Genomic DNA, 25955 nt, shown 5'->3' on the forward strand with positions numbered 1-25955 from the left:
CGCTCATCATTTGGCTAAGAGCTAATATTGTATGTTCAAACAATAGTTAGCTGCTAGCAGCTCACAGTCAGCGCTACTGTTGAATGGAATTTTTTTTCTAGTGCCTTTAATATTTTAGCTAATATTTTTATACTGTGTTATAATATTTGTGTAGTTTTTAGTTTTGTGTCTAATATTTTGAAACATTCGCTCTACTATGCTTTATCTATTATAAAGCCAATTTATTTCTGTCTGTTTTTGTATATTTTCATAAAACGTTTGTTTTTTGATGGATATTTTTGTGATGTTTTTCAAATATTTTCTTATTTTTGTGTTAATGTTTTGTAAATTTTCTAACATTAATTTAATTTTTCATCTAATATTTTCAGTTTGTATGTAATAAGTAGTGTTAGATTTAAATTCAGCATAATATTGATAGTTTTTTGTCATAATGCTTTGTAATTTTTTTCAAATATTTTGAACAGTATTTATCATCTAATATTTTTGTTTTTAACAGAAGACTGCGAAATTTGAGCGCAGTACTGGTGACGGACGCTCCTTCTGTATCGTCTTTTAATGCCCGACTGAGTAAGCGAATGAATAATTTATAAAAGCATCCATTGCTGAGACCAAACATGTCCTTGTGCGGGCGATGGATCACTGACTGAATCGCAAGCATCACGCGCACACATACACACAGGTGACTCTCACAAGGTCAATGCTAATGTGAGACTGCTGTCATTTATAATTCATCAGGTATTACACCAAAGAAATCTGAAGGAATCCATGCAAAGGTCATCTGAAATGTAACACGGCAGTTTTACACCGCAGTCTAAAAATATTTCCTTTTTTTGGGAGATTTAGGTAATATTTCTGAAAATATTTTTCTTTTTTTTTTTTTAAACTAAGATTTTTGGATTCCATATTATTGGTTTTTTTGGGGTCTAATGTTTCGTATTGTGTTATTATTTTGTGCGTTTTATTTTTTTAATTCTGCGAGTGGTGGCCAATATGTCTGTTTGTTTTACTCATTTGCTAGCGATATTAGCAATATTAGCATTTATGCGATGGAGATGCCAGCTTGTACATGTCTTGTTTTATGTTAATGAAGTCAGCGAACTGTACTGCTTTAGAAAACTTCTATATATCAACTACCTCCGCTCTTGCTTGGTCCGCCCCTTTTTTTCAACCGTGTCAACCCCCGTATTCCGCCCCAAAAATGGGCGTCCGTCCAGGACGGAGGGACAGATGGTTCCACCCTTGGGACGGACTGCCGAGCTCTATATACAGTATATGTATAAAATATTTTAAAAATTTGAGTAATATTTTTGTCCTTTTTTTTTAATATGTTACATTTTTAATAGATTTTGTATTCTTGTTGTAATATTTTCAACATTTCTAATATTGCATTACATACTTATGTTACGCAGCGGTTTTACACCACGGTCTAAAAATAGCAGTCGCATGACTGTGCAAGTCACCCCGCTCCTTGGAAACAATGGATGGGTCTTGCACAAAAGGTGGGCAAGTCACAAATCAGCGTGTCGGATTTCTGCTCACTCAGCAGACGGTTCTGGAGCTGCATGTAAAACAGGCGCCAAAGTTCAGCATTTGAGTTAAGTATGTTCCCAGAATGCGCTGACGGATGGTCTGACCTTGATCATAACATGGCAGCTTAGAGCCGGCGTGTCTTATTGATCAGCAACGTACTCCAGCATGTCGATTCAGAGCCCTGACTTTGCTGACTAGGACGTGTTTTGCATTAGTCTTTGGAGTCAATTAAAAAAAAAAAAGACAAAATTGTCAGAGAAACTGCTGTCAAACTGTTGTTTGCATCAGGGGCAAGTGAGGAAGTGCGCCACCATAAACAGCAGATGGCACTGTCATGAGATCAGCTGTTTGGGGGGCTTACAATGCAGTCAATCAACAATCAAATATAATCAAATTCATTATCCTGAAAACTAAATGGCTTACGGATGATTTGATTTCAGCAGAGCAAAAACATAAATATGCACCAAAGACTCTCGGTAAACTTCCACAAACACGGGCTGAAATTATCTTAGATCTTAAATAGTTCAGGTATATTGCTTCGACATAACTTCCTTGGCACCGATTAGCACTTTACATAACTTCCTTGGCAACGATAAGCACTTTACGAGCACATACAAGCGTCACTGTTGGGTGTAACATGTTACAAAAGTAATGCGGTAGAGTAATATATTACATATTGCTAGGTACAGTAATATATTACATTTAGGCAGTAACAAATTAATGTAAGTTACTCTTAATATTTTTGTAATATTATTTTGTTACTCTTAATATTTTTGTAATATTATTGCATTTCCTGAGTCTCCTAACTCGTTACAATTTCGGGACCACAAGGAGCTGGAGCTTGGAAGATGGAGCACATAATATCAATTCCGGCATCCCTTCACTGGCTCCCAGTGCACTTTCGGGTTCAATTTAAGATTCTTCTATTTGTTTTTAAGTCATTAAATGGCCTCGCCCCAGCATCCATCTCTGAGCTCCTCCACTCCTACGCACCAACCCGGTGTCTCAGGTCTGCGGACCAGGCGCTGCTCAAGGTGCTGAGGGACTAAGCGGAGCCTCAGAGGGGATCGAGCCTTTTCTGTTGCTGGTCCTTCCCTTTGGAATGGCCTACCATTGGATGTTAGGCAAGCCCCCTCTCTGTCCATTTTTAAAACCCGAAGATACATTTCTATTCGTTGGCTTTTGATCTGACCCTGAGACAAATTTTCGGCTGTTTTTCCGGTGCCTATTGTATGTAGTGTTTTGTGTTAAATTATTGAATTGACGTGTTGCATTATGGCTATCTTGTTGTTGGATGTAAAGTGCTTTGTTACAGCTGTAGCTGTTGTGAAATGCCCTATATAAATAAAATTGTATTGTATTGTATATATTGTAACAACTATTATATATTATAAAAACATATTAATATTAATCATTACCTATGAATCAGAAATACGAACAATATCTGAGCCTCTAATTAATATACTGATGTTAAAAATATATGTTCTAATATTTCAAGAGGTATACTGCGGGGGCGTTACCAGTGGGGGAGGGGGGCAGTGCCCACCCACGGACACGCTCTGCCCGCCCAAAGAAACCTGGATGTAGTTCTGATGGCAGTCTGGGCACCGCGTATGGTATCCCATTCATATATGTCAACGGCCGCTGCCGTGGACTCCCCCGTGTCCTACAGCACACATGTGCATACAGTTCAGTTATGGATGTCTTCTAAGTCAAATCAAATCAAATCAACTATTATTTATTTAGCCCAAATCACAACAACAGTTATCTCAAATAAGGAGAAAACAAAACATGTCAAGGTGCAGTAGCTCAATGCTGGATTTCGACCTACTTGAGCATTGTAGCACTTTTTTGCCCCCCCAGGTAAGACTAATGCCCACCCACACCTGGCATCCTGGTAACACCACTGGAATACCGTATTATATATTGTGAGGGGAGGTAATTTAATTGATAGATTGAATGTTCATTATTTACATGCAGTGGGTTTAAGTAAGTTGTGTTTTTTATTTTATCATATATTATTAAGAAATGTTACTACAAATGGTCTTATTTTCATTTGATTTGACATTAAGCATTAATTACAACACTGTGTTAAAAGTGTGTCATTAGAGTGCCATCCTCTGACTATGGGTGGTACTACTGGTTTACTGTACAGAACCCAAAAGGTTTGTACTTACATGACCACAATTATATGTACTTCTTTAAAATACTTGGAAAATGTCAATTCAAACTCTGTTTTGCTCAGTGTGGGATTCTACTTGAATGACTTCATTGTTGTAATCACTTTATGATTCTGACAAAAATAGCAGCACAATAATAAAAATAAAGAGAAAAGTTCCCCGTGCATGATACTCACCCGTCATAAACATGATAAATAAGTGAACAGAGCTGAGCACTTGACTCTTTTTTGCGACCCTGCGCCCTAGACCTGGGTACCCTTCCTCGACCCTCCGCCCTTATTCATAAAACTTATGTGCACTGTAACTTTGTGCACAGGCCCACCCTGACTGACAGACTGCCCACCCAGTGAGATTCATGAAAAAATATATAATTTTGAATTTTTGGTAAATTATTTTTGAATTTGTGTTTTGTTGTGTTTTTTCAGAATTTTGAATATTAAGAATGGCATAATTGTAGTTGTCTAAGGAAGTTCTGAACTTCACCAGCACGTCCAACTGATTCTTCCTCCTGTACAGTCTCGTACACTTTTAAGTTCCATCTGAGAGTACGCATACTTATTACAATACCATCCACTGTTCTTAATAATTGTAAAATCTCTCCATGTCTCAACCCAAGCATGAAATAGAACTTAATCAAATCGTTTAAATGATCCGCGTGATCCATTCTGTGTTGTTTCAACGACAATTTTCACGTTTTTACATGATAATTTTCATGTTATTACATGATAATTATCACGTTTTGCATGATAATTTTCACGTTTTCACATGATAATTTTCACGTTTTTACAGGATAAGTATCACGTTTTTACATGATAAGTATCACGTTTTTACATGATAATGTTTGTGGGTTTTTTTCCTGGTGTGGCAGCAATACGCTTCCGATAAATATTGCGGTTGTGGAATAAGTGTTAATCCACTCGTTTTTAGCCATGTTTGGGGGCGGCCATTTTGTCTTGTGGCCACTGAAAATGACATCACAACTCACAACGACCAATCACGGCTGACCTGTTTTCTGAATCTGAACCTTGCCACGTCAAACTGACAACATTGGCGCAGCAGGCATGAGAAGAGACGAGAAGCAACTTGATATACTTTATGTGGGGGGGTGTGCTGGTGTGGAGGTTCAAGCCAAATAATAAGACAGAAGTGAAGCGGCATGAGATAAAATGTGAAATATATTTTGGGGGATTTAATTTGAGGGGGCCAGGTCTTGCCTAGACCCCTGTTAGGGTGGTCGTCACTGTAGGGATTAGATGTGTGGCTCAACAGTAAATGTATACCTGGCAGTCAGGTTTGTAGGTATACCAAACAAAGGTTTGTAGGGTTAACATTTTAATTTCTATAGTGCTTGCTAAATTTTTCACCCCATGTATGGAAAAGTGTGATATACAAAAACTAATTGTTATGTTTGGGTTTTTTTAGTTTTGTATTTTCAGCATTTGTCTGTCTTGTTGATGATTGTGTCCACCTGTTTGCATTCCACCCCCTTGTGTTAGCCAATCAGCTCCCGCCTACCTTGTGTGTCTCGTCCAGGTGTTTCTCATTGTCTTGTCAGTATGCTTGTATTTAAGTTCCTAGTTTTCGTTTAGTCCTTGTCGGATCATGTTGTTTTGTTTCTCAGTGTTTCTTTGCTACTTTGAGTTTTGGACTTTTCAAGATTTATTTTTGCTCGTTTTTGTTAATAAATATTTTCTTCAGTACACCTGCTTCCCCTGCCTCCCTGCATTTGGGTCTTCTATCCCACAAACGTGACACTAATAGCTTAAAAGCTACAAAAGACACAAATCCAAATAGTCATTTCCAAGACGGCTTGTTTAAGGAATATGTGGAAGATTAAACAATTAAAATACTTTTGCACATTTTGAGAAAAAGTCCCACTATTCATTAGAAATACAGTTTCCCTAGTAGAATGCGCCACCCTGCGGACAAAATGGGCACAGCACTGAACGCTCTTTGGTTAAAGAACAACAATGACGTTTTAATGCGGGAAGCTTTGTGCCATTTGGGTGGTCCGGATTTGTAAACGCAATTTTATCACTTCTAAATTTGTAAATAAATTGACACCGTTATATTAATAACCACATCTCAAGTTCAACTGAAACAAAGTTATTTGTATACTGTACACCAAAAAGGGCATTCTGCTGCGCATATATGTAACTTAGCAAATTGTCTGTTGGTTTCCTGCATGTAATGTATAAACAACAACCGCTGACTCAGTCAGATGAGCTCGTTGTAAATAGAAATGGGCGGCAACTTTGAGAGAAGTGGATGCTCTTCCTGGAAATTAGCCTTAGAAGGGCATGTCAAGCAAACAGGGCTTTTGGAGACATACTGTGACACTTAAAAAAAAATAAAACAGTTCCCCAGTGTTTTAATAAATGTTCTCTGAATTTCTTCCAAAAAAAATACACAAAGGATTTTTGGAACATGAGCACACTTGTCACACATTGGGTGAAATTACTCTGGTTTTGGGCCGCAGTTCAGTCTCATGCAAATGTGACATTTGTTAAGATGACGACCAGGGAGCAGAGCCAAAGTGAGTCAGGCTAACGAAACGAGAATTGATATCACAGTAGTTTGAAACAGGGTTGCACATAGCGGTGTGCTGGTGCGCATGAGGGCTGGAAATTGAAAATTGCACTCCAGTTCAATTGTCTCACAGAAGTTTGCAAATAAGATTAGGTCAGCCTCAATTCGAAGTCATCTGCCACAATTGCTTCAGAGGGTCAACTTCAAAATAAAAGCTAAGTAAGGCATTGATATCCATGTAACAGTATTACTTTTATAGTTCACCCTAGTGATGCGTTGCATATAGTATAGCCTATGAGCAACCTCTGTAGTGGCTATCTAAACAAGGTTGGCTCTCCTCTAACTGGGTGAGAAGGTGGCAGGAGGTCCACCCATGTTATCTCCATAACACTGAAAACCGCAGCTTTGATGGTCCATCAAAATATGCCCGTATAAAAATGCCGTGCAAAAAAACAGTGGACACCGGATGGCTGCCGTAGAGACGTCAGTGAAGCTTATCAAATATTTTTCAAAACTGCCATGCAACTCAGGTGTGTTAAAAATAAATGTAATTTCTTTTTATAAAACAGTAAATTGTATTGTTTTAAAAAGCTGCCATTGTGCAGCCCTGGTGTGTGTTGTTGTAAATCGGACATAAAAACTGAAAACTGAAGGAAAAACATTAAAAATCAGAATAGTTTATTCAGTTACATTAAAGGTGCTCATTTGAGAACACGCCAAAATGTTTATGTTCACCCCTGCTTATAAACCTTTCAAACACAAATATTTTAACACAAACATGTAGACAGAACATACACCATTACTCACAGGCATATATTCTTTATCCTGTGCGGAAAAAATGTGTATATTATGTTAGGTCAGTCGCGACACTCTTGGTTGTGTTTCAGCATCAAAACCAAATGTTGTACGTAAGATTTTCATTTTAGAGATGTTTTTCTTCCAATCCATGCTTTGTGCAAACAAACCGGAATTTGAAGGGTTTAGCAAAAAATCTAACGTTATTTAAATCAACAGTCAGTTTTTGTTGATTATGGCGGCGCCATGTGGACAAAAGCGGGTGTGTTTTGATGAAAGTCAACCTCATTTAGCATGAGCGCCCGTGCTTGTGTCGTAAAATCCTGAGCTCTCGCCGGCCTGCAAATTGGACTGAATCACGTTTCTATTTCCAGTGGCTGTGTGAAAGATAAATAGCGATGAGGTAATGAATCTATTTTGGTTTCAACAATACTTTTGTTTTTTTGTTTGTTTTGGGGCTTCTGACATGACACCAGTAATAGCGTGTCGATGTTCAAATGAACTTCCTTCCTCATAGCGAAAGGAGGAAGTGACATATGCCGTAAAGCAATTCAGAACGTTTGTATTTTTTTTTTGTGTGCCAGGGTTACTCCCTCCCTCCTCAAAGTTCCTTAGTGCCAGTAAAAACGATACAGACCCCCTCAGGGAATGACAAAAGTCTCATTCATTGTAAGTCAATGTTTCATCAAAAGAGTTGTGAAATGTTTTTAATATGGTCGAATACTTGCCCAGTGTTGCTTTAAAGTTTAAAGCATCCTTAATTCATTCCAAAAAAATAACAGCTTTACCAGTCAAAAATGAATGACTATATCTGTATGTCCTATTATTAATGTCATGGAGAGAAGTAATTGAATGAATAGAAAGAACAGTAAGTGGGTCATGCAGGGGTTGCGTGCACAGAGTCAGCCAGGGCCAATCATGGAAAGGTTGCCTAATACAGTCATGAAGCTTGTTGGTGCAGGTGAGGGGGGAGTCCCCGCCCCCTGGCCTGACGTAGGAGGGGGGGTGTCACATGAGCTCAGGTGAGGAAGTGTTGCACAGGAGCGGCCATAAAACAAGAAGAAGCAGCCAAAGAGTCAAGTTCCTCTTTTGAAAGCGCACACAGAGAAACATCGGCTGTCAATTTTAGACAGTTGACCGTCATCTCATCGTACTAAACTACGTGAGTCTTCTCATTTGATCTTTTTAAAGCAACATCAATACACAACAATGTTAATACTGTGTATATTCTCTGTTGTTGTTAAGATGAATGCTGTGGTGGTTACCATATATCACACTTAATGTTGATAATTTTAGCTGATTAGCTGTCTTTTAATAATAGATAAATCAACATTATTGTGTAACTTTCTCTTATAATGCAAGAGCTGCTTGCTTCTTCTGCAGAGTGCATCACTTATTTGACTATCGATACACTTTTAAAGGAATATTGCAACATTTTTTATTGACCTAATGCAAAATAATTGGATTGGAGCAAGTTATTAGCGCTCGATATAGATTAAGTTATACAGTATGTAGAATGCAAACCAAAATGGTTGAGTCCAGTCAGCGAAGTACTTGCAGCATAATAAATTACCCAACTGAGGCAAAAAAAAAAAAAAAAACACAGTATATACTTAACAAAAATATATATGGAAAAATAAATTCAGCCAAGAAAGTGCACTGACAGTATAAATATTTAAATTAAAGCAACGAATTAAGCAAAATTGTAGCAAAAACAAAAAAATCATAAAGGTAAAAGGGGCATAATGTCTGAAATAAAAAAATACTATTTAAAAAACGAAATCCATTCAAATGTGTTTTGTCCAAGTCAAGAAAGTGTAGCAATGTAAAAAAAAACTGAAAAATAATAAATATTAATAATTCTAATGATAATGCAAATAATAAAAACTATTATTATATGTTATATGTATGTATTAAATGTCTTTAGTGCAAGAGCAGTGTTTCCTTTTGTCTGAGTCATATGTCACTTGTTGATGAACAATGTGACAAAAAGATTTATTATTGAGTAACAACAAGCCTCTTATATGTGACATTGCTCATTCTGTTTCTTATAAAGGTGTTTCGTTTACAGTACACACAAATACAAAAAGTTAGAAAGGTTTGTATAGGAATTATTTATGGCTACATCCAGGTCTTTCCTAAAACAAATGATTAACAGTTTTTTGTTTTTTTTTATTGACATAGATCAGTCCAAACTTTATTGCTACAATACACATTAAAATTCATTTAGTGTAAAATTCAAGTAGTGAACTGCTTTGAATCAAGTCAAGATATTTTTTTGAATAAATAAGTAACGTGAAAAAACAAAAAATTCAAATCTAAAAACACAAAAAGTATACTAGCAGCAAATACAAAAGAAGCAAAAATACATTTTTTATTTCGCAGCTGAAGCCAAAAAAAACCCCCAGTAAAAATATAAAGAAAACAGATGCAATTACAAACTTAAGTGTATTATTTTATTATCTATAGAAAGTGTGCCATATTCTCTTGTGATTGCAGTTTTCACGCCATGGAAGCTGAGACAACCCAGCGATGGCCCAACAACAATCCTGTGATTTCAGTGGCACCCAACGACACGTGCCGTCTTCTGGAAGTCTACGTCAAACGCAGCCTCAGCCTCAACGACAAGTCGCTGGAAATCAAACATCCTGAGCGCAAACTCAAGTGGGTGACCATCTCCAAAAGACACCGGAGACATTCCAGCGACCCGTCCATTCACTTGGCCGAGGGCTTGGACGATGCTTCTTTCCAGTCGCTCGCTCCCGCCGAAACTCCGCTGGACATATTACCGGACGACAAGGTCAGCAAGAAGTCCAAGAAGAACAAAAAGCCCTCCTTGTGGAAGAACTTCCTGGGTCTGTTCTCGCGGAGGAGCACTGAAGAGAAAGACGAGGAGCAGGAGTGTCCGTCAGACGTTCAAGAGGCGTGCGACGATGACGATGCGGACTACACCGCCGTGTGCCTGCCCGCCTCGCCTCTGGCCTCCATGACGAAGAGGAAGTCCTCAAAGAGAATGGGTTTGAAAAGAACGTTCTCCAAGAGGCGTCTCTCCCTCATTAAAATCAACAAGAGAGAGGAGTTCAACCCGGAAAACATCACCGGTATAGAGGCTATGATTTCACAACCACATCTAGTGGACGAGCACCTAATTGTTCTGCCTGTTATTATACTTCACTGGCATAGATGGATGGAGAGAGACACGTTATTTGGAGTAAAAAAAATATGATTTTCAGACAAATTAATAGGATAATTTCCTGTCTGCACACTGGGTGGGACTCTGGTTGGTTAGAAGGTGTGCAGTGCCTTGACTAATCATGTCCTGTTGTTGATTTTCAGCCGTGGTGAGCGTGGAACCGACCATCTCCTATTATGAGAAGGTATCCGAGGAACTGGAGAAGATTCTCCACGAGGTCAAGGAAAAGGATGAAGTGGTGACTATGACAGATGGTAAGGACACCGTGTATTGTTTTCATAATGTTGCTAGCTGTTTGGGGGCCCATGGTAGTATAGTGGTTCACATACCAGACAACCCAACCAAGAGGTGTGACCTGTTCTGGGTCTAGTTAGTTAAGGTAGGTAGATAGGTGGGTAGGTTCGTCGTCAGTCAATAGATGGATGCTTTGATGGATAGATTGGTTAAATGGGTTGGTAGGTGCTGTAGGTAGGTTACATTTGTGGTTAGATGGGTCAGTGGATAGTTTAGAGAGCTGGTCAAGCGGGTCTGTGGGTAGGTTAGGTATGTGGGTAGATTAGATAGGAAGGTAGGCTAGATGGGTACACTGTAAAAAAACACAACTTGTATTTTTTCTAAACCTGTAATTTAAGTCGGATCAACTTCAAAATATAAAGTATTGACATAAATGGCAACAATGTTTGTTAGCACAAGTAGTTTGATCCAAAACAATTTGCTGAGTTGTTCTTTTTCTAGTATCTTTAAGTAAAGGATAGTGCAAGGGACATATAGTTCTGCAAACTCTATTTTTTCCTTTTTTTTTGCTGTGAAATGCGGTAAAGCCTGTTTTCATAACAGCAAAACTTTAATTTTTTTTGTTTGATTGCCCAACTAAATGTTGGAATCCAAGTTTGTTGCTTTGAAATTTTGAATTCACCTTTTTTTTTTGTTTTGTTTTACAGTATACATAAGGGATGAGAGGTGATCTTAGGGGGGAAAAAAGCTATTCAAAAGATAGTTTCAGTGTCAAATACAAGTCAAACATGGTGCTGAACCTGATTGGGTCATTCCATGAAATAGATCACCACTGCCTTCATAATAAAAATAAAGATATGTTAGATGGGAAAAAAAGTGAATAAGTAGGTAGGTTAGATGGGTAGGTAGAAAGTTACGTAGGTAGGTTGGTCTGTAAATGGATGGATGATAGCGGCTGGTGTCAGGCAGACAAACTCAACCTCTTGTTAATTTTCCTGCCCCCCAGAGGAAGTCATCAACCAGATCATTGCTTTGACAAAGGAGCAGGGAGACGCTATCGACGGCAAGGTCAGTCAATGGCCATCACCCATAAACCTAACAAATCTACTCTTGATTTCACATATTACTCAATGATTCATGATTCATCATCAATCACGTCAAATCCTAAGCAGGTGAGTTGGTTACATAACGCTGGCGTCGGGCGGAATGTTTGTTCAGTCTTTAAGTTTTCGTCAAGGAGAGCAAGCCATTATCAACACTTTAGATTGCTCAATAATTTGTAAAAAATAACACACACACATGTAGACCGACCAACATTATATATATATATATATATATATATATATATATATATATATATATATATATATATATATCCATCCATCCATCCATTATCTGTACCGCTTCTCCTCACAAGGGTCGCGGGGCGTGCTGGAGCCTATCCCAGCTGTCTTTGGGCAGTAGGCGGGGGACACCCTGAACTGGTTGCCAGCCAATCGCAGGGCACACAGAGACAAACATCCGCACTCACAATCACACCTAGGGGCAATTTAGACAGTCCAATCAACTTACCATGCATGTTTTTGGAATGTGGGAGGAAACCGGAGTGCCCGGAGAAAACCCACGCAGGCACGGGGAGAACATGCAAACTCCACACAGGGAGGCCGGAGCCGGGATCGAACCCACGACCTCTGAACTGTGAGGCGGACGTGCTAACCAGTCGACCACCGTGCCGCCCATATATATATATATATATATATATATATGTGTGTGGAAAAATATTAAATCTAAAGTAGAAGTCAACCCAAACATATTCTTTTTAAGCAACAAAATCCACCCGTTTTTATCCATTTCCGGAGGCTGCCATTTTGCCACTACTGTCAACTGAAAATGACATCACACACCCTCAGGGCTCAGATAATGACCAATCATAGCTCAGCTTTAGAAAACAGGTGAGCCGTGATTGGTCGTTATCTGAGCTCTTCGCGTCTGTGATGTCATTTTCAGTCGACAGAAGTGACAAAATGGCCACCCCCAGAGATGATTAAAAACTGGTGGATTTTGCTGCTTAACTCATATTTCATATTAATCATATTGCCTTGTTAGTTAGGAAGGTATGTTTGATGAGTATGTAGTTTGTTTGGGTAAATTACTTGAGTAGATTAGGTACATGGGGTTCTTGAATGGAGAGTTACATCAGTAGGTAGGCAGGCAGGCAGGTAGGTAGGTCAGATGGGTATAGTAGGTAGCTAGGCTAAGTGTGTAGGTAAGAAGGTATGTTAGATGGGTAGATATATTAGATAGGGAGGTTAAATGAGTAGGTTAGTTAGGTAGTTTAGATGGATAGGTGACAAAAAGATATATGGGTGATTATAATGGTTGGTAGGTATCTTACATGGGCAAGATGGTAGGTTTGAAGGTACGTAGGTATTAAAATTTTTAGGTAGGTTAGATGGATAAGTTACAGAGGTAGGTAAGCTAAATTGATATAGGTTGTTAAATGGGTCAAACATTATTGTGGTTTACCAGCTGTATCACAAATGAAGTGATAAGTAGTCGTGGTAGTCAAAGTCCAAGCTTCAACATACATGCGTGTGCTTTTATTTAGTCCTACGTCATGCATCACTGCCCGCTGTTGACTTTGAAGCTTGTAAACAATGGCCACCCCCAAAGAGATTAGTAGCATGAAGGCTAATGTACCAGCAGTTTTATTAGAACTCAACAACATGAAGGATTTTCTTGACCAACATTTTAACTTTCTGTCTTTCTGGTTTTCCATGCAGATTAAAGACAATCGCACCCTGAGCAACTTCTTCCAGGGGATGTCATATTCGTCCTTCCAGAGGCTGGCTGACGCCTACTTGGAGAAGGAGGCATCACCCAAACGTACCCAGCCCACCGTTCTGGCCACGGCGCCCGAGCTGGTCAAGCTGGCCTTCACATTGGACTTCACGGCTCGCGTTGCCGGCCTCTCCTGCCAAAATGTTGGGCACGTCACCGGCCTGGGCAACCGCTACCTGCGAGACCGATTTGAATATAAACAAGTAAGACATTGCAATCATTTTCTTGATCAGTTTCCAAACCTTTATTGAGCCAAGGCATGTGTTTTACACTGGAAAAAATCTCACAGCAAACCACGAAACAAAAATATCACTCAAAGAAAATACACTGTTCCTGCATATATTTGCAAATTCCCCTATTTGTGAAAATCTATACTCCATTATTCATGGGCCAAAGGCCTGTCTAAGAGAAAAGTAGTAATTTACTGCAATCTTGTGGCATCGAAGGGAAATTATAAACTTTTTAGGAAACATGAGTAACACTGTCTACTGAAATCTGTGCCAGTTTAATTGAACTCAAAGCTGTTATTTTGCTGTATTACAGTATTGGCAACACGTGGATACACAACTAAGTACAGTATGCACTGTACCTTCCGCCATCTAGTGGAAGTGCAATTATTTTATTTTGCCTCTTAGTATATGCCATAATGGGGCTAGATATACAAAGCTACAATGTATGTATACAATTGTTTTTAGTAAACAAAGAATTTTTCTACCAATGAAATAAAATTGGGTAATTTTGTGTAACACACTTGATCTCTGACGGCACAGTTGTTGGAAATCACTCTTCTCGATGATTGCATATTTTGTGATTTTATTATTTTTTTTAATCGATCTGCGGTCTCTTCCAGGCATGTTCGGACCATCCCTGCTGAAGGAGGAGACGGCTACGCAAACGATGGAAACATTTCCGGGAGTGAAGTTAAGCTGAGGATGTGGCGCAAGATTCCAGTTTGATTAGTTTCATTTGTGTTTAAGTATGCTGGAAGAACATCATTTGTTGACACAGAAGCTTTGAGGACATTCCAAATGGAACTTCACCATAGCTGCTTGATCTGCTATTTGGGTGGAGGCACACTGCAGGGTTCTAGCGGGACTTTTTTTTTTGGGCTCCCACAATTGGGATGGCAGCGTAAATGAAAAAAAAAATCTGGTCTAAATATGCTACATCAGACAGAGGTGTGTACATCATTAGATAAGCTAAATATTTGTGGACATCGGCCAGTGGAGTACAGGATATGTAGACACTGATTTAAATCAATGGGAGGAGGAGTCAGTCCATACCAACTAAAAGCTACGCAATTATTAAATATTTGTAGTTTTTATGTATTATTGTTTACTTCTATGATAATCCTAGAGCTATTTACTTGCAGGGAACCGTATCTCGCGCCTCAAGTTTGACATTTCACCTGAACTGCAGTTAAAAAATATATAACTATATTTAAGCATTACATTGTAATCGGGCACTTGGACCCGCAGTGTAAATCCAGTCATTGTGTAATAAATGTGATGTTTTATTAATTTTGTTGAGAAACAACCCTGTGCAATATTGTTTACAATCCCACAATTTCACAACTAAGAAAGTGTTGGTTGATTATGTGTCTAATTTATTAGAAGCAAACCAAATGTCAGATGTTGTTTTAATGTGAATGCAGGCATTCATTTTGAAAATAAAAAAGTTGAATCAAGAAAAGATGTCCTGTCGTTTTAGGATTGTAGGACAAAGGAGGAGCAGATTAGCATGCGCTGTGTTAGCCTAAACGTACTAAAAGCGCAGTAAGCCAATGGGGGAAAGTCAAACAAGAACCACACCTTTTGTCAACCTACATACCTCCTGACTAGTAGAAACAACTGTGTACAGCATGGAAGCATGCAAAATACGGTACGGAAATTCCATTGTGTCGAGACCTTTAGAAAATGTTGGCGTTGAATTATATAACACAGAGCCTTGCTGCACCCTATCTTGGCTCAACGCTAGCGTGTAATTAAGAGATGGAATGTGGCAGTCTGTCAGCATGAGGCTGGAGCGTAACGCTGATGGCTCTCACCTGACTAGCAGGTTGACCCCGCAGGCAGGTTAGAACAAGGAAAACCTTAACGACGTCCTGTCACACGAGATGCTACTTCCTACTCGGAAACAGCTTTACTCACAATGGGGTGGAAACTGATTGGCAGATTCTAATGAAATACTGCATGGAAAACAATGGAGATGTTGAGAATTACACACTGTACAGTAATATATTTATGTGCAGTGTTAATGTTCAAAGTCTGCATAATTGCAAAGTTGCTTGTGATAATATAAGTTAAACACTGTTAAACTCTTTCTCGTGCGATTGAATAGAGAAGTAGCTCCAAACCTCTGACTGGTAGTGGTAGTATACTTGCAGAGCTGGGCATCGCCTATTTACCATCTGCATATTTAATCGACCCACGTGGTCCTAATGGGTCAGAGTCAGCCAAAGTACGTCAAAACCGGATTTAACCTGAACCACGTCAGACGCAGGTGACGCACTCCTGACACGCGGCCGAGTAAGGAAAAAAATAAAACAGAGTTGTGTACCTTGCGGTCCCACAAACGAAAATGACATGTGGCCCATATTGTTTTTATATCACCGATCACCACGCTGTGTATGTCTCTTGTTTTTGATATTTTTTCTTTGTTTGCGGCGCCTGCTTATTTTTGCTTAACTTGTGTGTGCGTGTGTGTGGGTGGGTGTGTGGGTGTGTGTGTGTGTGGGGGTGTGTGGGTGTGTGGGTGTCTGTGTGCGTGTGTGTTGGGGGGGCGGTTGTAACTCCCAAAACATGAAACGTCTTCATGGCGCAGAACAAAGAAAGATGAGGGAAAATGACAACTGTTAGCATAAAGTGCAACTAAATGTGCAAAGCAGTCAGATGTTTTCTGTGAGTGGGGGACTGATCTAAGATACACGAGGCATGATCCAGCAGCACGACAGATAGGCACCATGGAAAAATAGCAAATATTAGATTCAGCAGGCCATGCATTTCTTCCGTAAATTATTCGGTAACACTTCAATCAATGATAAAATTGTTATACTGTAGTCCTAACAAATACTCTGAGATAAGAAAGCCTTCAAGGAGGATGTGTGTGTTATTTATTCCGGGCCTTTCTTAGATGGATCACCTTTGTATATAAAGAACGCAATCAATTACGATAATTGTTATAAGAAGTAGCAACATCAGTGATGCAGAGGGATTATTGACGGACTAGGTGGCGATGAGGAGGATTACGTTTGTAGAATTGAAAAATATGTTTTTTTTGTAATTTTTTTTTTATTGATTTTTAGGGTTTCATTCCCATTCACAGTTTTTAAACAAATTTATCATTGTGTTTTCTTTTTTTTTCTTCTGACAAACAGTGGAAAAAAATCTCCAAATTGTACAATACGTGCTTTTACTTGACAGTGTTGAAAACCAGGGAAAATTGTAAACATTTTTTGTTCTTGTTGCTTGCCAGTATAGTATGGCGTACTAGTACACTTCCAGTAAGTAAAGGCTCAGACTGACAGCGATGTCTTATATGTTAAATATGTATTTTGTGCTGTCATAGGTTTAACATTGCAATTCCAGCACAGTCAGTTTCTTGTAAGAGCTGAATGAAACAGGAAGTGCTGAAGTGGAAGAGGAAAATAACATTACCACTGTGACATCAGTGTGTGGTTGGAGGTATGCGGCATGGCGCAACGTCCTGTGGGGAAAAAAAGGGTTATCTAACAAATGATACGATCATTAATTGATTATTGAGGGCATGGAAGACATTTTAATTTTACATCAGCTACTGCAACATTTTCTTATATTCTAAAGCACTTGATTATGTCGTTAGCCTTGACACACACAGTGAGGTCTTTTTGACAGTTTTCTAGGTCTTTGAATGAATCTGAATTAAATCCTGTCACGGGGCTTTATTATTCTTTAAAAATATATAATAAACTATTCTTTAAAAAAAAAAAAAATCGTAATTCATCTGGTGTGTTCTTTCTCAAAGGATAATACAGGTTGATGTTATGGCAATACTTTATCTATTCTTGTGTATCCCCGGGACGGAATGCCCAGCTCTGGTGGGAAGTACAGCATCTCACAAGTGGCACTCTACTGCCTCCCACAGGTCTGTCTCGGTACTACAACAGACAGGTTTTGGCAGGTGTGCTCAGCTAGTCATGTAAGCAGCTTTCCATCAATCCATTCATTATCCAAATCATTTGTCCTCACGAGGGTCGCAGGCGTGCTTGGAGCCTATTCCAGCTGTCTATGGGCAGTAGGCGGCTTTAACAGTCATTTTGCCCCTCACCAATCCGCTCAGAAAACTTCAGAAGCGTGGAACTGCCAATGTGGAATAAACATTTTTGACTGGGCTATGCCGTTCTATCGACTTTGCAGTACGTTCGATCGATGTTTCCCAGTCAAAAATGCTTACTCCTCATTGGTAGTTCCACACTTCCGTAGAAAACAGAAAAGGCCAACAATCATAAATGTTAAAACTGTTCAATATCTACAATAGCAAATTCTTGTGCGCCATCTTTGGTCAAGCAATGTACTGTGTGATTTTATTTCCTTGTCATGTGTGGGGTCTCTAACATTAAAAAAAAAAAAAAAAAAGACACAAAAAACGGAATCAGTTATGTTAAAAACAGAATGTGTATTCCCTGCTAATGTGTGTTTAAGGGTGTAAAAGGAGTTTGTCATGTTCTTGCGTCAAGACTAATTAGTGAGCCTCACATTTGCAAATGTATTAAATTATTTGGGAGGAGTGAGTTAAAAAATTCCAATAAAATAAATTAAGAAAAAAAAAATAAAAAGGGGGCTTCACAACTATTCAGTGTAAACCTTTTACTTTATTGCTTTTTAGAAGGCAGATTAATCAAAGAGTCCAAAACCCATGTCTTCATCTGACTCTTCTGATTCTTCTTTCTTCTCCTCCTTTTTCTCTTCCGCTGAAAAACACAATTGTTTCAGAGAGGATAGTTTATATCTGTGTGCGTCCAGAATTCAAACTAAGCAAAAGTCAATCACTAAGGTATACATACCAACAGCAGGTGCAGCCCCAGCGCTAGCGGCCCCACCTGCAGCGGCAGGAGCCGCCACAGCGCCACCCGCTGGTACGGAGGCTAACTTAGAGAGGCCTGCAAGGGAAACAGGACAATTTTGCATTTCCTGATGCAACAACTTAAAATCGTGTTATTATAAAACATTTACCTGAATTCATGACTTCATTGATGTTTTTCCCTTCCAGCTCACTAATGACCTGCACAGAAATACATGAGTTAAAGTGGAAATCAACCCAAACATTTTTTTTTTCAAGAATATGTTCTATGCATGCTCACTAGTTAAAACTACGCATTCTGATAAATATTGTGTTTGTAGATTAAGAATAATCCACCCGTTTTTAGCCATCTCTGGGGGGCGGCCATTTTGTCACTTCTGTCAACTGAAAATGACATCACAGTGTCTCATGGCTCAGGTAATGACCAATCACGGCTCATCTGTTTTCTGAAGCTGAGCCGTGATTGGTCGTTATCTGAGCCCTGAGCAGTTGTGGTGTCATTGTCAGTCGACAGAAGTGACAAAATGGCTGCCCTGTGAGATGGCTAAAAAGAGGTGGATTTTGCTGCTTAACTCATATTCCAAACACACAATATTAATCAGAATGCCATATTTCAACTAGTGGGCTTGCTGGGAACATATTCTTGAAAAAAATATGTTTCGGTTGATTTCCACTTTAACGCAATCACTGACAGACATTTCCAGACCCTCGTTTGAACAAATTTGAAAAAAAAAAATGTAGCTGGACTGTGAAAAGACAAGTAAATTTGTCAATGACAGTGAATGAATTAAAAAGGTTTGCAGCAATTACTACTTCAAAAATGTTAACTTAAACCTTAAATGTACTTCAATCTTTACAGTTGAACTTAATTTGAACTAGAAAAAAAAATACGAGTGCACATCTAAAAGTCCAATGTTGCTTGTTTGACAAAAGCACGTTTTATGTTGGATGTGCAAGTTTAGAGGTCAAATTAAGTTCACCTGTAATGGTTAGTAATGGTTAAAATGTAGTGGAATTCACAATTTTTTTTTTAATTAAAAAAAAAAAATCGGATTTATCAATTATTAAAATAATAGTGAACAGCTCTAAAATGGGCAACTAATCCATGTTATTGGTATCAGCTCATCACACTCCTGCATGATCTGTGTAGGCAGTATAAAACCCTGATCAGAACACCCCTTGTTTATATTTTTTTTCCAAAGTGTGTTTATAGACCTTTAAAAACCAGTGCCATACATGCTTTGAAAACATGTCTAGAGATTCTTTGAATAAGGTATTTACTGAATATTGCACAGATTTTTATTATAGAGGAGTCAGGAACCAGGGTGGTTGGGTTACTACGTATATCCTGAAGTTCTTAGTGGTAATGACTACTACAAAACTAACTGCATACCTTGTTTAAGCGTTCATCATCAGCCTCGATCCCTACACTGCTCAAAATGGCCTTGATGTCCTTGGCCGCGGGGCTGGTGTTCCCACCGAGCACAGCCAACAGGTAAGCGGCCACGTAACGCATTCTGTCAACAGCACACACACACATTCCAATTTAGCTGACATATTCCTTCAAATTAAACATTCAACAGAATATTTATATACCAATCATAAGTCACATCTAGGTCTTCAAAGTTACTTATTTTGACCAATTTCAAGGAACAGTATAAACCCTCACCAATTCGCTAACTCACCTACTTGCTATTTTCTCAGTAGAAAACATCTCATTGCAATTTCACATGCTTTCCGTATCGCCTTAATATGCCGCCCAAATGCCCCACTCTAAGGCAGCATGTTAGCGGAGGAGTAGTGAGTAGGGCTGCATTATTTTAGAATGTATTACTTTGATGAAAAATAGATGTAACAATTCATCAAAAAAAGACTGAAACTGCTCAAAATATGCATTGATGTAAAAAAAATTTAAAAGAATGGATTCACAACGCCATGTTAACCATAGCCGCTCTCTCACGTCTCTGCGTAAATTACTTGACACTAGAGCTGCCAAAATTAGATTACTAACACAACGTAAACAGAAGCATTGTGGGTAATGGTGTCATGTCATACCCAAGTTAGTTTAAGCAACAGAGTCTGAAAGTCCAGGCACATTTCACAAAATGTATTAATACGATGTAAAGCTCCCATTCATAGCAGCATGGCGGCGATAAACGTGGATCTCAAAAAGAAGCAAATGCCCGATTTCATTTCTGACATTGGAACAGTTGTTTCTGAAAGCTAGCTGTAATCGGCTAGCTTTCCGGCCTCCCTGTGTGGAGTTTGCATGTTCTCCCCGTGCCTGCGTGGGTTTTCTCCGGGTACTTCAGTTTCCTCCCACATTCCAAAAAAACATGCATGGTAAGTTGATTGGACACTCTAAATTGCCCCTAGGTGTGATTGTGAGTGCGGATGTTTGTCTCTGTGTGGCCCTGTGATTGGCAACCAATTCAGGGTGTCCCCCGCCTACTGCCCAAAGACAGCTGGGATAGCACGCCCCGCGACCCTTGTGAGGATAAGCGGTATCGCTAATGGATGGAATGCCACTGGAATCTTGGTCTTTGTAGTACAGGAAGTGCTCGTGTGCACAGCATCCTTGCCATAATGAGTCTAAATTGAATACAATGATTCCTTTACGACATTTTCTCATTATTTTCTGCCACTATGGCAAAAATGGCAGTGTGTGTATAAGGACATATCTACGTGTGTAAAAGTCCATACGTTGTCGTATACGCACTTTAAAATGGCTTACCACATTTGTCTTACCATAGGCCGTCCGCAACGCGAGAACCTGTTTTAAAGTACTGCTATCTTGACTTTATGAAGATGCTGCTTTAATAAAAGTGTTAAAACAACCACGAATACTGTTCTAAATAAATGAATGAACTCCATCTTGATACGTGATAGACGTGATGTTAACATCGCTGATCTGATTAACAAGGTGGAGCCGTTGACTGTCTCCATTAGATCAGCAATCGGAATAGATCACGTCACAAGTAAACAGGTGACCAGAGAGCTTCTTCAGTCGGAATGATTTCATTCCGAATGGCAAAAAAAGTCTCCATGTAAACCTGGCTATTGTTAGAAGCTGATGATGAGTGGTGTCTCAAACCTCCTCCTCTCTTTGGAGAACTTATTAAGTGAAATATAGATGGCATCTTTTACACCTCTTTCAAACCAAACGCTCTGCCTATCCAGAATGCAGACACTGTAGGTGAATTACCATGACCTGGATAACTGAGAATCTACACAGACAACTCCTTGAATCCTGACCGAGGGCCCGTTGACCACCCCAGGTGGTCCTTAGAGGACCAGTGGTTCGAGCTACCCACGCCCCAGGACCTTCTGTCTTATCCAAACTAGTCTGGCCTGACTAATGTTAGGTGTCGTCTCCGACTGACTATTCTAGGCATCATTAAAAAGAAGACGTTGTAAGTAGACCTTATTCCGTGTATGGAGTATACGCCATAAACATCGTTGTAGAAGCAAGAGAAATACGACAACATGTAAGCGGTAAGAATGGCAGCATGGCGGTGAACTGTCTTCCGCGTCCTCCGTTTATGAGACATAACAAGCCGGCATTCCGCCACGGCTTAAACCTTATTTGTCGACCATGAGATGCAGGCATGGGGTATATGCTTCCCTAAAACTATTAACGTTCACCTAACCCAGCGTACATAAGACAAATAACGGTGGCTTTGACTTACTTTAAGTCTGAACAGACACGAAACGTCGGTCACGCTCGGAAATCCGAAAGAGAGAGGGAAGAAGGGGCGTTCCTAAAATATGTAAGATTAGAAGGCTGCGACACAATTGGTCTGTTTAGACGTCAGTAATTACGTCACTACTTTAGTGTTATGCTGCATTCGTGAAAGGTGGGAAGTCGGAAGTTTTCGTCCTCCGACAACGTGCACAGGAACTCACTTTTGGAAAGTCGGAAAAACGTAGTTGACGGGTTACAAGAAGACGTTCGAATTTCACGCTCAAGACTTTAATAATGTTAAACACACACAAAAAAAAATCATCAAAAATGTAATAAAACGTTTTTTTTGTTTCAAGCGGAGGGTACACGAGGCCAAGAAATGTATATTCAAATCAAAAGGAAAAGTGTCGTTACACACAAACAGAAATACAATTATAAACATCTTTCCATACATTATTGGAGAATGGGCAGTTCCAAAATCAGTGAAAACATCATCAGTGATCCTTCACAAAAAAACAATTAGTATATGCATCTTTTTCATTTTACTATTAATCTAATATTTTGCAGGTAAAGTCCGCAAGATACGACAGCAAACTCGTCGTCGCGCTATGACGTAATTCGGAAACCTGGAGTCGAATTCATAACAGTGCTCTCCTGGACCCGGACAATCTGAGTGGGATATCCGATTTCCTATCTTCCTCGAATGCAGCAATAGACACTTGCCCCGTGAAGTCACATTTATGCGCCGTGCGCAAAGGCTTCCATTTTTGAGGGCAAGGTTGAGTGGGGGAGATAACAGAGCCAAAATAATTAGTTTTGTGATCAGAAAAATGGTGAACACCTGTGCTGTTTCTGGTTGCGTTAATCGTTCTTCTAGAGATAAGAAATATTTTTTTTGATTCCGGCAGTGATTGTAAACCAGGGGGAAAAACGAAATACTGTATTTCTACCTCCTACCTAATCCCTTCACTGTATCAATGCCCCCGACACGCTGGACCACATTTACTTCCGCAAACACAACGTCGGGTGTGACTCTTCTTCTGCGCATGCGGGCCACTTTGACGACGCATGTGTTCATACAGCAGACAAGACCGAGGTCGCATTTATAATGTAATATGAACGCTTACACAAAAAACTCGGATTAAAAAAAAAAATCCAAATTGAGCATTAAAACCTGCGGTGTGATCCTTGCCTAAATATTTTCATGAGAAGTATATTTTGCTGCATAATTATCTTGAAAGAAACAATCATACATTTTTGGGATATGTATTCAAGCAAGTTTGAACAAAAGTTAACTCAAAAATTAAAAATACTGTGGGACAAGTGATTTTGAGCAAATTGACACCATAACTCATGTACCCAATAATGGAATATTGAAAATGTGTCACAATTCACTAATCATACCTCTAATCTATCTACTTCTGTTTAATTACAAATTATATACATTGATGGAACATCATAGTACATTTTTCATTGATATTGCACACATTTTCATACGATAATCCCAACACTTTAAACTCAGATTTGATGTCTGCTGAGTGATGTTGAAAACAAGCGCATCTCGTTAGCAGCTAGCAAGCTAAACTAGCTTGAAAGCCTTCGACGTACAGCAAGTTTATCTAGACATAAACGATTCAATGAATAACGTTTTACATCATTCATGTTGTGATCAATGTACTGTGTCAACCAAAAGAAACATACCTTTACGAGACAAAAGATTGTTGTGTTGAAAGCAGCAAATATCCTTCACCCATCCAGAGTGACTCAAAGTAATTATAAGACTCCAGGCTCTTGACAGCATCAAAGTCCTTCCAAGTGTAGGCACTCCTCTTTACAATTAAGTAATTCACGATGTTGTGATAGCTCACTTTGGGGATCAAACTGACTTTATTTGACCAGTCTGAAAGTTTATAGGGATCTTTCCCTCCAACCAACTTCATTATACAATGCATATCCACTTCGAACGACAGGTTCCAATGTGTCAATGTAATGGACAGATGTCCTAATAAGGACCTTTTTCACAAAACTATACATAAAGAGAGTAGGAGACTATTGACCAATAATGCTAACAATGGATAAGGCTTTGCTTCGTGTTTTCCTTTTGCATGCATGCCCTTGAAAATGGCGGCCGAAAACCAACCAGTGTGGGCAAACTGACGTCATCAGGAAGGATTTATATGCCACAGAAGCAGCAGGACTTCCGTCCCCAAAAATTAATGAGGCACCCCTTTTTCCGGAATACTGTTGCGCCATAGCTTGAGAGTTGTACACATGACAACAAATCAGATTATCAACGCCACAGGGGAAAAAAATGAAGAAATTTAGGTATCAGCGGACAATGAGCACCTATGGTCAGCATTGCTGGTTGCCTTTGTCAGGCTTCTGCAAAATTCTATAGTGTAATTAGTATAGGAGGAAAGTTTTTTGATACTGTCAAAATATAGGTTATAGGTTCAACCATTTCGGTTGGGTCCGAGTTATTCCAATCGGTCCTTTTTTTTGGTCCTTTTTTTTTCTCCCGTCATGAGCGCTAACCCAAGATGGCGTTGTGCATGGTCACAGCAGCATCCATATTTATGACAGTCCGTCATGACGTCTGTCCAGGGATGGTGCCGCACACCGGGATTTTATTTCATAGTCTAAAATATATGGAGGCTGCTTTTTTTTATATATATATTTTTTCCCCTCTGAGGCTACTCCGGTTGTATTCATAATGATGCTAGCGTCAGCATAGTCAGCCATCGCTACAAAGTCTTTATATATCCAACGCAAGATCTCTGGTACATAAAACGAATGTTGGAATTACAACTGACTGGAAATCGCTATGTTCATGACTCGGGTGTTTTGTTTCTCACGGAAACGTGGTTTAACCAGAGGATATTTGATGCTAGCATGCAGCTTGCCGTCCCAAGTCGTAAAACACTGGGAGGCATATACTGTAGGCCAACTAACTGTTATAATTTCTACAGCGGTTACTTGATATGGGTGTACCGTAAACATGCTCAAATTAAAGATGAAGGTTTGATATTAAAGTGCATCTTGTTCGTTTCATTTGAAACCCAGTGCGGTGGTGTTTAGTGTCAACAAGATGACATTTGTGTGTGTTTAGGGCCCATGCATGATCGAAGAGTTGAAGACGTGAACGTGATTCATGAGTGAGCTGAGCTCAATCACACATAATTATCATTAGGGAGAGAGTAATAATACACATAATCATACTCTATCCATATTAAATATGAATGATGACATCTTAGTCTATGTGCATTATATAAGACTTCACAATTTGAGCTTTTATTAAGGTGAGTAATTATTTGATCTGTGTTTTCTTACATATGGAGCCAAAGCATGTATTTTGCATAAGAAAACCCTCATGGTAAACCACCAAACAAAAATAACAAAAAGTATGCACACCGAAATAATGATTTTTGTCTCAGTTTTGTCACAAATGTACTTACCGGTACTCAGTGTGAAATTTAGGCTTGTACAGTATAGTTGAACACAAAACTGATGTATTTACAAGGAAGCAGAGGGATGATACACAGGTTGGTTGTATCTTTGGCCATCCAAGTGAATAGAAGCTATTTGTTATGCTTGACACTATATGCCACTGGCATAGATAGAAAAACAATAATATTGATTTAAAAAATACAATAATAATAATAACGCTAACTAAAGCGCTGTGAATATACACTTTCACTTTTAACTATAAGACATACAGTAATTGATTTTTCTAAGCATGAATGCGTGCATAAAAACCGTGAGCGCAAACCCAAGAACCGAACCATGGATTTTGTGAACCGTTCCACCCCTAGTAATTGTTTTTTTTTTGGGATGTCCCTCAGATGACGAGACTCAACATCGGTGGGGAGTCGCCATCTGCAGAGACAACTTTGAAATTGCACACAACACT

At 39.1% G+C, this 25955-nt stretch overlaps 2 protein-coding genes across 3 annotated transcripts; one reads left to right on the forward strand and one right to left on the reverse strand.

Moving 5' to 3' along the window:
• The first annotated feature begins 8066 nt into the window (after positions 1-8066).
• Positions 8067-14994, forward strand: LOC147141732 (uncharacterized). The gene is made up of 6 exons (XM_086041985.1): positions 8067-8196; positions 9534-10135; positions 10371-10481; positions 11468-11529; positions 13245-13505; positions 14153-14994. Exons 2-6 carry the CDS (start codon positions 9544-9546, stop codon positions 14174-14176), a joined length of 1050 nt encoding a protein of 349 aa, XP_085898111.1. The 5' UTR covers positions 8067-8196; positions 9534-9543; the 3' UTR covers positions 14177-14994.
• Positions 14995-18131: 3137 nt separating this feature from the next.
• Positions 18132-23894, reverse strand: rplp2a (ribosomal protein, large P2a). 2 transcript variants are annotated; one of them, XM_086041537.1, is made up of 5 exons: positions 23747-23894; positions 19754-19877; positions 18513-18561; positions 18344-18439; positions 18132-18250 (listed from the first exon to the last, which is right to left on the reverse strand). In XM_086041537.1, exons 2-5 carry the CDS (start codon positions 19874-19876, stop codon positions 18174-18176), a joined length of 345 nt encoding a protein of 114 aa, XP_085897663.1. In that variant the 5' UTR covers position 19877; positions 23747-23894; the 3' UTR covers positions 18132-18173. The 2 variants fall into 2 exon arrangements, with proteins under 2 accessions (XP_085897663.1, XP_085897662.1); XM_086041536.1 differs by lacking the exon at positions 23747-23894 and adding an exon at positions 22050-22140.
• Positions 23895-25955: the final 2061 nt, after the last annotated feature.

Source organism: Filicampus tigris, chromosome 9 (assembly GCF_054856515.1).
Source record: "Filicampus tigris isolate MCC_2025a chromosome 9, RoL_Ftig_1.0, whole genome shotgun sequence".
Classification (NCBI taxonomy): Eukaryota; Metazoa; Chordata; class Actinopteri; order Syngnathiformes; family Syngnathidae; genus Filicampus; species Filicampus tigris.